The sequence below is a fragment of the Mus musculus genome, chromosome 11 (genome assembly GCF_000001635.26).
Source record: "Mus musculus strain C57BL/6J chromosome 11, GRCm38.p6 C57BL/6J".
Classification (NCBI taxonomy): Eukaryota; Metazoa; Chordata; class Mammalia; order Rodentia; family Muridae; genus Mus; species Mus musculus.
The window spans coordinates 50,635,410-50,648,846 of NC_000077.6; the positions used below are offsets into that span (position 1 = coordinate 50,635,410).

At 45.2% G+C, this 13,437-nt stretch overlaps 1 protein-coding gene across 2 annotated transcripts in view; it reads left to right on the top strand.

Annotated features, from left to right (window-relative positions):
* The window catches only part of Adamts2 (a disintegrin-like and metallopeptidase (reprolysin type) with thrombospondin type 1 motif, 2), a 205,489-nt gene that overhangs the window by 33,325 nt on the left and 158,727 nt on the right, over positions 1-13,437 (top strand). The window contains exon 1 of one of the 2 annotated variants that reach the window (XM_011248901.1): positions 3,203-3,244. The exons of the other annotated variant lie outside the window; for it this stretch is intronic. Within the exon in view, the coding sequence (XP_011247203.1) occupies positions 3,218-3,244 (27 nt within the window). The 5' untranslated portion in view covers positions 3,203-3,217. Of the gene's footprint in view, positions 1-3,202; positions 3,245-13,437 lie in introns of those variants that run through there. 2 annotated transcript variants of the gene reach the window in all.

Below are 13,437 nucleotides of genomic sequence, written 5' to 3' on the forward strand. Positions count from 1 at the left end.
TGGGGGTGATTCTGGCTTGCAGCTCAGATGGAGATGAGAGAGAGAGGAGAAGGGGAGAAGGCCATGGGGGGGGGTTAGTTGGTAGGTGGGCTGCAACATGTTAGGGGAGGAGCACCCGTACAGCTGGCCTACAGCTGCTGCACTAGGCAAGGTTTTCCTGGTCTCAGCAGGGTGGCCTTGGCTTTTCACTGTCCCCAGGAAGTGGACCAAGGCCCAGTTGCCTCTGTTTCCCCAGGATTTCCCATCTACTTATCTTCTCCACATCTTTGTGAGTCCATGATCTGCCTTCCAATGTACAAAGGGGAGCGCAAGGCTTAAGGAATGGGAAGAACTTTGCCCCACGAGTCACAGTCTGTTGAAGTTGGGGAACAGATCGGAAACTGCTTGAGCAACTTGGGCTCCTTCTGTTAGTTCCCCAGGGTAAAGGTCAGGCCAAGTCTATGATACCAGTGGAATAAGTGGTGTCTGCAGATATCTGACTCGGGATTGCTTTGGGGGACACCTTATGACATGGGACTTAAATATACAGCCTTTCTCTAGCCCTGTCTACAGACCTGTGGCCCTGGATCTTTGACTACTGGAGACTGTGGACCATGGGACTGCACTGTCTCTCTGCATGGCTCACCTGGGCTCTCACTCTATAACCCTACATTCATATTGACTCTTAATTGGTGTTAGGTAGGAGAATGTTGAATGGTCTTGATACTTCCCTGCTGGCTTTGTCTTATCTCTCACACATTCCTGCAGACAAGGAAGCCACAGAATTCCTGTCCACAGCCAGATCAGAGTACTCTAGGAGGGGGACAGAAAGCTCTGAGAGCTAAGGACAGAAACTTGCTCCTCTCTAGTCCTCTTTACATCACCCTCGGGGTCAGGAGCCTGGCCTGTGTCTACACCCATAGAAAGATTAGTGGGCATCTGAATGAAAGAGCAGAAACGTTGCCTCCAAGGTCTGGTGTGGGTAAAGGCACCAGAGCCCCTGGGGAGGCAGAAAGTGAGGTGAGGGGTCTGCAGGAGGAGAGGGTCCCTGGCAGCCAGCACCCTATGGATCCACTCAAGAATTCAGCGGGGGGAGGGGGGGAGGCTTGATTCAGTTAGTAATGCGATTGCTTGAGGGCCTGAATTTGATCTTCAGAATCCATGTGAAAGGTCAGATGTGAAAAACAAAACAAAAAACAACAAAAATGTTAGATGTGCTTGGCACACTTGCAGTCCCAGTGCTGGGGAGGTAAAGACAGGCAACTCCCTAGGGTTTGCTGACTAGCCAGCTCATATAGTCTGGTGAGTTCCAGACAACTGGTAGACCTTATCTTAAGAAACAAGAGTTACATCCTCAGGAATGACACCCCAGGTAGATCTCCATCTACATGTGCACATAGGCACCTGCATACATACATACACACACACACACACACACACACACACACACACACACACACACACGCACGCACATGTACACCCACACACACTTTTAAAAACCAGCAGGGACATATCTGCCAGACTTACCACCATGAAGAAAAGGTACTTCCCTGAGTACTCACAGGCTTGACTCCCCTCTACTGAACACATAGTTACCACTTGGGTAGATCTTGCAAACACAGTTTAAAGGAATTCCTCTACACGTCTTGACCTAGAATAAGAAGATGAGGTGTTCAGTGGAGGCTTGCCCTGTGGGGTGGTTATCACATGACACTCTCGCCTCCCTTACCCACTCTTACCTTCTACGGTAAGCAGGGGTGGCCCCTTCTGTCTGTCCTCCACCGGCCTGTGGAGCCATGCACCTCTCTTTCCAGCTGGTGTGCCCGACCTTTCCAGCTGGCATTTCGAGTGCTCTCTCTTGGCGCCTCTGAGTTCTGCGGATCCCGAGGCGGTCATTTGTCAGATGGTCCCGACATCCCTTCAGAGTCTCCTGCTGAGGAAACAATTGTGTCAGACAATCTCAGTGGCTTTCTTTCCCTCCAAGCAGGCAACCCAAATGCTCTAAACCAGGGAGAAATCAGAGCCCTAGAGTTTTCATGATGGATACTTTATTCTTGAGCTTTTTTTTTTTTTGGTAGGCTGTGAACTGTGTGTGCCAGAGACCTAAGAGGGAAACCATAGGCCTTTCTAAAGTAGGGGAAATCGAGTCTTCAAAGCCAAGTGACTTTCTTACTTGCTATGTATTTGAAGGTGCCAGGCACTGGTTTGGCATTTGTTAGGACTATTCTAACTTTCTGTTGCCAGTAATTCAAAGTCACAGGCTGGGCGAGGTACATAGAAAGGATGTTCATTTAGACTCCCTGATGTAGAAATCAAGGTCAAGGGGTCTCATCTAGTGATGGCCTTCTGCCTGTAGCCTACACCATAAGGCCAAAGTCACATACCCATACATGCACAGGTATATGAGTGTCTGTTGGTCTCTTCCCCTCTTCTTATGAAACTGCCAGGACTTCCCTCATCCTAATCACCTTCAAAAGACCCTTTTTCTAGACAGCTCAGTTGGATTAAAGTTGCATCTTCTTACATAGTGTCCTTGTTTCATTTCTGTGTGGTTAAGTACCCTGCCAAAATCAACTCAAGGGCTTATAGTCCATCATGCAGGGAAATCATTGTGGGAGGAGCTTGAGGGAGCTGGCACATTGCATTTATATCAAGGAGTAATGAGTGATGAGTTAATGTATGCACTATCAGCTTTCCTCTTCATCCTTTGACAGTCAGGATCCCCTGCCTAGGGAATAGTGCCACCCAAAGTGGTTAGGTTTTCTTACCTTAATTATTATAATCAAGACCTACCATTCAGGAGTTTTACCAGGCACTCTAATCTAGACAATCTTTCATCAAGACTCCTTCCTCAGGTGGTTCTTTATTGTATCACGTTGACTAATTACAACTAGCCTTCATACACAGTAAGGCTCAGGGAACAAGCCAGAGACACATCCAATATGGAACCCTCCTGAGATCAGACCAGCAGGGCAGTGACCCAATAAAGAAACCAGCCATCATGATTGGGAAATATTATCATGAAGAAACAGAACAGGGTGACAGAGCATAACGGGGCGGGGGGAGGGTACTTGTAAGCCAAGTCCTTCTGAAGAGGAAACATTTACGGAGACCTGGCCTTCTGGGAGATGTTTGTCCCAGATGGAACTAACTGCAGGTGCAAAGGCCCAGAGGCAGGAGCTAAGCTGAAGTGTGCCAAGGACATAAGGAAGACCTCTGTGACCAGACTGAGAAAGAAATGGATAGTGACGAGGGTGGTCACATGGTAAGGAAGCCACCGGAGGGTTCTGAGCAGGCGGGTGACAGTTCTGATTCCTCTTTTAGCGATTCTCTTGCGTAGCCACGCAGAGAACAGAGAACGAGGTCACAGAGGCTCCATTACCCTGGCTGCTAGCCTGGCATGCTCACGGCACTGTGGGCAGATGGTACAGCCTGGCTTGGGAAGCCCCTGCAACGGTCAGCCTCCAAATCCTGGCTGTCATAAACTCATAGGTAGAGCTTCTGTCTCTCTGCACGGAGATCCTGGTGGGATAAATGCCTGGTAGGTTAGTTGGGTGCAAGATTCCTGAGAGTGCCAGAGGGACTCCTGGACCCCAAGCTCTGAGTCTCTGTAGAGAAGCTCACAGCCTCTCTGTTGGGGTGGTTGCCAGTACACAATGGGAGGGGGTTGCTGAGGTCAGGAACCTACGTCCGTAGTGTGGGTGGCTGTCTGCCCATGCTAGCAGAGCAGGGGTCTGTGCTGGACTCAGGTTGGCTGGACACAGGCTTTATATTTCCCCCTCTCTTACCTGGTGGGAGTCCTCCTTCTAGGTGCTGGGTTTACACCAAGGATTCAGGCTCAAGGCTGATACCGATTAGAATTCTGCCCAGAAGCTGACCAACCTCTGCTCTGCTGTAGTGTCTCTCACAAGGGTTCATTCCTCCAGCCCCAGGGCACTGGCTCCTGTCCGATTATGTTGGTGCAAACATTGGGCTCTCTGTGCCCATAAAAGTGCATAGTTATGGGAGACAGATGGTCTCACAGATGCTTTCTTCTGGGGTTGCTGTTTGGATGTCAGGAGCATCTGCCTGGCACTGCACACCAGAGCTTTAGTAAGACTGATGGGCAGGGAACACATCTTCCCTTGATGTGTTGAAGGGCAGCTACCTTCCCCAGCTGTTGTTTGCTTGGACTATGGGGAGCACTCAGGTGCCACTACTTGTTCACACACTGCATTGGCCGTGAGGGTTTATGCAGAATTCTGACTGTGTGCGTGTGTGCATGTGTGCCCTGTGAGGATAAGCACATGTGTGCTTGCGTGTTAGTGTGAGTGTGCATTCAGATAGTGGGTGTGATTGTGTATTTGTATGTGTGTTGAGCTGTATGTGAGACCACGGGGTAATAGTTGGGTGTCTTAAGTAGTGTTTGTTCTGTGTGTGAGTTGTAGGTGTGTATGTCTGTCTTAGTTGATATGTCTGTGTGTGAATGTATATGTGTGTGCATGTCTGTCTTAGTTTTCTGTTGCTATAACAAAATACCCGAGGCTGGGTAGTTTATACAAGGTAGGTGTTTATTTGATTTGGCCTTCTAGAGGCTGGACGTTGAAGTGCACAGCAGCAGTATCTGGCCAGCTTCTGGTGAGGGCCTTCCTGCTGCATCATCACATAGAGAGAGCAAGCATCCTAACTCAACCTTCTTCCTTTTCAGATAAAGCCACGAATGCTATGGTGTGCTCTCCCCCATGAACTTTCACTGCCCTCCCAGAGGTCCAGCAAATGACTCTGAGAACTAACTTTCCAACTTTGGGGTGTACATTCAATGTACCTGGGGGCCCCACCTAAGCTCCCTTGGCTTCTCATTCTGGAGTTGGTGACTATTTGTGGGTATCACATAGGTGCATGGGTCTGAGTGTGTGTATGCTGTGGGTACATGTTCATTAGTGTGTTCCCATCCATCAGTTGTCTAGCCAGCAGACAAATGGATTTCCTTTGAGTCTCTCTCTCTTATGCTCCAGTAACATTGCTCCCTTTGGTCCCAGATGCTGGGCAGATCTGGACTCTTGTACAAGGTGGTTGTGCAAGACATCTGCCTGTCTCTCTTCAGGCCTCTTTTTTTTTTCACCGGGATCAGTTTAAAAGATTTTACAGAAGATTCTCTATCTCTGAAAAAGAAAAGTCTAATTTCAATAGTTCCATCACTTTTGTACAGTTTTGTAATCATTTGAATATATTCATGCAAAAACAACACATTAGGCAAAGTTCTGGACCTGAGCCTCGCCTCCTCTGTGGGGACGGTGACTATAAACCTGCTTAGACCTCATTCCCTATGTCGATATGAACTTCAATGCACTTAGAGAAAAAGTATAAAGCGGTGTTTGTATATTCCTCCCTTTTCTTTAAAAATGTTACATATGTGTGTTTGAAACATACCCTGTAATTACCACCCTATAATTTTCATACTTCACTCAAAAACACATCCTGGAGTCCTAACTGTATTGATGTGTAGAGGCTGGGCTTGTGTTGTAAGTCCCGGCTCAGCATCGCTTCATACGGAGGCCACACAGACTACTTAACAATCCCCTGAAGCTGAGAACATGGGTTGTTTTCAGTTGTTTAACCCCAAAAGCAAACTCAGTGAGTCTACTTTCTGCTTAGCTTGGTGGTGGTGTTAGTGATGGAGGTTATAGTGATGGTGCTGTTGGTGGTTATGGAGGTGGTTGGTGATAGCGTGCAGACCCTGCAGTGAACCACGTAGGGTACACGGGTGTTCTCAATGATGAGAAGTGAGATGTATCAAGGCTGATTTCAGCATGTCTGGCTTCTGGGTACATGAGGCTTGGGACAGAGCGATTTGCATAGGTCTCCTTACTGTCTCCAGCCTTCCCGGCAGCCACATTAATTACTCACTGACATTTCTCATCACAGCCCCCTCACACCCTCCCCGATCTTTTCACTAGGTTTGATTTCTTAGATTCATTTACGTTTATTTTACATATATGTGTGTTTGCCTGCATGTGTGTCTGTGTACCATGTGTATGTAGCACCTGTGGAGGCTAGAGGAACAGGGGATTGGATCCCCTGGGCTGGTGTTTAGCAAAGAGGTCATTAAAGTTGGGCTCGAAACACTGAGGAAGAGTTTTCCAAGCAGGGAGTCCCAGGACCCATGCAGAGGCCACTGGAAGGCTGCAGGGCTTGAGGGAGCTAATGAGGCTGGGTGCTCAGAAGCTGAGAGCTCTGGTGGACACGTGCTGCTCACAGTCAAGTTCCACCCATGGGCACTTGTGAGTATGGCTTGTGTTCTCCCTCACACTACTCTGGACAGCATCTAGAAAAAGCCAGAGAGTGGGTTGGTGGCACTCTCAGGACACCTCACAGATACTTGTCCCAAATCAGGGCTGGCAGTTTCTCTCATAGCCAGCCACATCCACCTTGGGGTCCCCATCTATGTCCAGGTACACTCACCTGGGCTATATGCTTGCTGTCCACAGAGCCCTGGCTACACCTCACAGCTTGGTGTCTAGAGCTATGTACTTCGGGCGGTGACTCCCATCATGTTTTTTCTTCTTCAAAATTATCATTATAACTGCATGTTATATGTATAGCTATCCTAGTTCCTTTAATGTGCCATATACATCTTAGGATAACTGAAAACAACCCAAGTTCCTACCTATGGGAATGTTTAATAATCTATGTGGTCTCAATAGGAAGCAGTACCTGGCTTTTAATATTCATCCCATGTCTCTAAAAAGATCACTCTGATAATTTAATTAGACTTGCTTTATACTCACAGACCAAGTTTGTGAAGAACTGACATTTTTGCAATGTTGAGTTTTTAAATCCATGAATACAGTATACCTGTCAGTTAATAGCACTTTCTTTTACTTCTCTTTTTTCAGAATGTTATTCTTCTTGGTGTACAGATCCAGTACAAGTGTTTTTGATTTGTACTCAAACCTACATAAGAAAATTTAAATCACATGTATGGAGAGAGAGAGAGAGAGGGAGAGAGAGAGAGAGGATGCTTGCTTGTGGAGGTCGGAGGACAACCTTGGGAAGACAGTTCTCTCTGTCTATCACGTGGATCCCAGGGATCAAACTCAGGTCACCAAGCCCAAGCTTGGTGGCAGTGTCTTTACCTGCTGAGCCACCTCACTGGGCCCCAAGTGTATTGTTTTTGTTTCAGCTATATATATATATATATATATATATATATATATATATATATATATATATTTAATTTACCTGTAAATAGTTTGTAAATAGTTTCACTTCCCAAGATGTTATTGCAAGAAGTGGTTAGGTTTGTGTGTTTTGACCTCACAGAACCCAGTTTACCAGCTCTAGGAATGAAGCACATTGCACAATCAGGCTGGCCGTGAGCAGCCACCGTCCTACATTTCTTATCTTGTATGTTTACTTTTCTTATTGTACTTTCCAAGACTGTCAGTAGGATTTCCAATATTTATTTGTATGGACACATTCCCAGTCTTGCGAAACTTTTTCCCTGAGGTTTCAAGAAGGTTTATGAGTTTTTTTTTTTAAAAGAATCTCTTTGTTAAGTTGACATAATTCCTTTCCATATTAGTAAACTGAAATTTTACATTGTAACTCATGAATGAATATTGGTTTTATATCATATTTCTCTACATCATTTATATAATATGTTTTTCCTTATTCTGCTAGCATGGTGGATTAATTGACATTAAACCATTAATCAATCAATCAATCAATCAATCAATCAATCAGAGTATTACTCTGCCTGCATTTAGTTTACCTTGTTGAAAGTGTTTTAAACTTTTTGTATAGTTTTAGCTTGGATTTGCTAGTGTTTTATTTAGGGTTGTTAGGTCTATCTTTGAGAGCAGATTGTTTTGTTTGCTTTTGGTTTTTGTTGTGAGGCAAGGGCTTTACTATGTATACAGTGCCTACTTGTGTGATTTGAGTTATATAATAACTACATGAGCAGTACTGGAAGATAAAACATTAAACTTGGGCCTGGACAGATGGCTCAGTGGTAAGAGCAGTTGTTGCTCTTCCAGAGGACCAGAGTTCAGTTCCCAGCATTACATTAGGCAGCTCACACCCATGTGTAACTCTAGCATCACTGGGTCTGACTCCCTCTTCTGGCCTCTGAGGACAACTGCACACACAAATGACCATACAAAACACACACACACACACACACACACACACACACACACAGAGAGAGAGAGAGAGAGAGAGAGAGAGAGAGAGAGAGAGAATAAAATAAATCTTAAATCTTAAAATATTACTGAATTCAACATGTACCACTGAACCAACTAAGCAGGGCTCACATGGACTTACAGAGACTAAAGCAGAAAGCACAAGGCTTGCCTGCGTCGGCACCAGGCCCTCTGTCAATATGTTATGGATGCTAGCTTGGTGTTTTTATGGACTCCTAACAAGGAGTGGGTGTGTCTCTGACTCTTTTGCCTGCTTTTGGGACTCTTTTCCTCTTACCGGGTTGCCTTGTCCAGCGTCAATATGAGAGCTTTTGCCTTGTCTCATTGCATCTTATTTTGTCATGTTTAGCTGTTGTCTCTCGGAGGTTTGCTCTTTTTGGAAGGGAAACAGAGGAGGAGTGGATCTGAAGAATACAGGAGCTGGGGAGCTGGGAGAAGCAGAGGAAGGGGACACAGTGGTAAAAATGTATCATGTGAGGAGAAGAGTCTATTCTTGATAAATGAAAACTTATTGAACTCATTGCTGAGTTGTTTTTTTTTCCCCCTGAGGATTTTGGTCTTCAGTCTCTGTGTGATTGGCTCCAGAGCCCTCTCCTAGCTGCCCTGCATGCTCAGGACAAACTGCTTGGCTACACTCAGTGCCTGCGTACTCAGTCTTCGCTGCATAGATGGACTCAGTGCCCCATATGCTCTGGGGACTCCCCCATGCCTGTATGAGGCCTAGATAGATTCCAACTGACTGGGTCACCCAACCCTTAGGTGTCAGATCTCGGATGAGTGATGCAATCAATGGCTTGGAGCCTGAGCTTCACAATCTGTAAAATCTCGATTCCTCCTCTTGTCTTCATTTGATCCTTCATTCCTTAATAATTCCATAAAGCAGCCATAGCCTGCCTAGTTTTATCCCCAAATATTATCATTTCAATCTGTAGCAACACTTCAGAACTCTGGGTGAAATATTTCTTTTTAAAAGTATTTTATGTGGATGGGTGTCTTGCCTGTATGTATGCATGTGCACCACGTAAGTGCCTGGTGTCCCTGGAGGCCAGAAAAGGGCATTGGATACTCTGGAACTTGAGTTACAGAGGGTTGTGAGCCTCCGTGTGGGTGCTGGGGAAACAGCCAGTGCTCTTAACCACTAGACCTCGTTTTCTCCAGCCTCATTTTCCTTCTTTTCTCTTTTCTTTTTCTTTGCTTTTGGTATTGAGTCTTTGAAATCCTGCTGTGTATTTTATACACAGAGCATCTTTCAATTCAGATCAGTCACATGTTGTGCTCTCAATAGCCTCCCCTGCTCATCGCTACTACACTAAACAACACAGCTCCCAAGCACCTGACACTTTGACATTTCTGCTTTGAAATGCTAGTAAAAAACACGGGTAAGCCTAGTCAAGAATAGACAGCCAGAAACAATAGAATTTATCTGTGGTGCTGGCTAATATGAGGTTTCCTTTACGACTAACTGGAAATAGTTTGTGGTATAATTCATAAAGAAGACACACACGTATACATACACACATGCATACACACACAGAGAGACACACACTCACGGAGTTGTAAGCCATATAGGAACATTTTAATCACTGTTAAATTACATATATGACAATGGTCCCATAAGATTCTGTCACATAGTGATGTTGTGGCCATCTGGGATGCATAATAGCATGCTTGCCTAAGGGTACATTTGTCAGAATGTGTCTCATTGAGTAACATATGAGTGCTTGGTGCCCCTTTATAGGCAAAAAACAGGCTGGGAAAGGCCACTTTGCCTCAGAGTACCAGAGTAACATAGCGGAGATCATTTCAAAAGAATGGTAAGCTGGCATGACGCTGGGTTGACTCTTTTCACAATCTCTTTGTATTTAAAAATACCACATCATTTCCCACAAATGACGATGTCTCTCTCTCTCTCTCTCTCTCTCTCTCTCTCTCTCTCTCTCTCTCTCTTTCTCTCTCTCTCCCTCTCTCTGTGTCCTCTCTCTCTGTGTGTGTCCTCTCTCTCTCTCTCTCTCTCTCTCTCTGTGTGTGTGTGTGTGTGTGTGTGTGTGTGTATGTGTGTGTATGTATGTATATGTGTGTCTGCCTCAGTTGGGTCTAACTCTTTTCTTCAGCCCATGAGATTCAAGGATGGTGTGTAGATAATATTGACTGCCAATTTGTTGGATTTAAAACCTACCTCAGGACATATCTGTGAGGGTGTTACTACAGAACTGTAAACCCGAGTGTGAGTGGCACCAAGGTGAGCTGAGTATCAGAACTGACCTCTCTCAGTTTCCTGGCTGCGGATACACTGTGACCAGCTGCTTCATGTGCCTGTCGCCATGCCTTACCCATTGTGGTGGACTGTAAGCTCCCAGACTGTGAGCTAAGCCAGACCCTTTCATCCTTAAGTTGCTCTGGTCAGATGTTTTGCAGGGTAGTGAGAAGTGAAAATAACTTGGGCTGGTAAAATGGCTCAGCAGATGAGGGCCCCAGCCTCAGGACAGACTCATGAGAATGAATAAATGTAATAAACAAAATAACAAAGCAATCTAGAAGATAAAGCCACTGGGTCTCTGAGCAATGCCCTTTGCTTTCTTTTCCTTTCTGAAAGGAAGGAGCATGCAAGGCCCCCAGAGCTTCTACCCACATCTCAGTGTGATGTTCTTGTAGCAGGGACAAGTTTATCCTCCTTGGCCAGGGTGATGGGCTTGAGTCTAAGCCCAACAGGGAGGTCTGGTCAGAGGCAGCTGCTGTCTGTAGCCTGGGGAGGCCCCTATTCAGAGCTGGCACTCAGCCCATGCAGAACGCGCTCCTGCCTCTGGCTTGTGGGGCCGGTTCCACTTCTCACATCCTTCTTCTGGCTCTGTGCAGATGAAGGGTTCTCTCCAGGGCCAGAGCAATAACACTTTATCTGTCTGCTGGCTTGCATTTCCCAGACTGTTTCCGAATTAGGTTTTATGTATGAGGATGCTTAAATAATATCATTGTGTTGATTTGGATCTCAGCTTTAAAGTGCATATTTGAGCGTGCACATCATTCTTCCAGAACCAAGGCCCCTTTGTAAAGGGGTTTGTCCTAAGTGAGAAGTATTTTCAAAAGCTTATTATGCCAAAAGCGCTGTGCTCAGTGTTAGGGACACAGGCATGAAGGAGGTCTGTCCTGTCCTCAGGCAGGTCATGGACAAGAGGGCAAGGAAAAAAGACCATAGAAAAAGATGGTGACAAAAGCAATCCAACAGGTACCTGGAAAGGATGCTGTGCCCTTTAAAATCTCTCAGACCACAATTAAACATGCTTTTGCTCAGCATACAAAATACTTATAAAAATTGCTTTTAAGTATAAGAAAATATACTTATAAGAAAACTCACCCCAGGAAAGCAGAGAAGAAAAACAAGGAGAATGAATTCTGCCAACTTGGTGTAGATAATGTGAGAGACAGTAGTCTCCCGACGAGAATGCTCAGGTCCTTGGCCCTGGAATCTTCAAATATGCTTTGTTTGATCATGTTGGGGAATGAGGATGGCCCATGAAGTAACAGTCATTCATTATTTGACTTTAAGAGAGGGGATTATCCTGGATTATCCTGCTGAGCTCGGTGTTCTTAAAAGTGGAGGTCAGAGTCAAGGGGAGGCTGGAAGATGTCAGCTTTGAAGAAGGAGAAAGAGGCTATGAGCCAAGTAATACAAGAAAGAGGTCACCAGAAGCTACAAAAGAAAAGGAAATCAGTACTCCCTATGGCTTCCAGAAGCATCTCAGTCCATTCCCACCCTTCCTCAAGCTTTACTGTAGCTGAAGAAGACTTATTTTGAACTTTTGTGCTCTTGAACAACTTGTGTTGTTTTAAGTCAGGAAGTTTATGGCTGTTTCATCAGCATTGGAAACTGAAAAGCTACTACTGGCTATGTTGGTGATCATTTTCCACCTTGTGACATATATAAATAAAATTATCACCATCACCACCATCACCATCATCATTGTCATCATTATATGGGAGGTAGGACACATGTGGTGGTCAGAGGAGAGCTTAGTAGAGTCATTTTTCTACTTTCACATTTATATGTGTCTCAGGGATCAGATTCAGGTCACAAGGCTTGCATCATTGAGGGGCAAACACTTTTAGCCACTGAGCCATCTCTCTTGTCCAGTGACAGATATAAATATTTTATAATTGATGCCCTGTTATTATCTTTTATCATCTTAGTTACTTTTGATATATTTTGGTCTCTTCCTGTGTTCTTGATGTGAATTTCCCATTATTTTTGTTCTGTTTTACAATCATGAAGCATTGAGGCTATGAATTTGCTTCTGGTGACAGCTTTGGTTATCACCTAGACTTGCTGATATGTTGGCTTCTCAATAGCAGCATGTTAAAAAGTACTTGTGATTGTGATTCTATTAATTTGAGAACTGTTTATGGGGCAGTTTACAAAACTCCCAAGTGGTAAAGTTTTATTGTGTTAACCTGTCATGCTAATTTCTTGTGAATCTTCAATATCTTTGCAAGTTGAGTTCAGACTTTGTTAGCTTTTATATTCAATTTCACTGTTGCCGTAAATGAGTTTCCTCTCCCAGCTAGCACAGACTTCCTGCAAGAATCTGTTTCTCCCGGCACTTTAGTCTCCCCATCAAATATTTCTAGATGTTTTGAGACTCTATCTTAGTTCTGTATTTTTTCTGTATCCCTCTCAGTAATCAGCATCTTCCAGTCAGCATCCAGAGCTCCAAGGTTGTCTTGGCCCATCTGGACTGTTGTACAGCTGGGCCTCGTCTCTCCCAGATTTGGAGGCTGGTCCCAGATCGAGATATCAGCTGGTTCAGTCACCTCCTAGTTCATAGTGACATCTCCTCACTTTTGTTCTCACAGAGTAGATGGGACATGCAAACTCTTGGGTCTCTCTTCATGGGAGCAGGACTCTCAGCACCTCATCATTTCTCAAAGGCCCACATTCCTCATATCATTACATATGGACTTCAGAGGGGAGACATGCATTCAGATCCCTAGCAAAAGGACTTCAGTCATCTTCCACAGCTGCCAGGCTCTGGCAAGAAAGGAAGAGTTAGTCTCCATGGAGACTTGGCAGGGATATCCTGGTCCAGACCAAACACCCTGAATTATGAGCACAGAGGCCACCTGGGTGCTCTGAGACTTGGAGAATTCTGAAATTGCTTCATTTGCTGGTGTTTGCTCAGCTTCTGTAAATGTTAAGTGGGCTTTTGAAGGGAACACGCAGTCTGTGTTGTAGGGTCAATGGAGTATGAGGAAACCGGCTGTCTCTGATGCCATGGAAACTGAG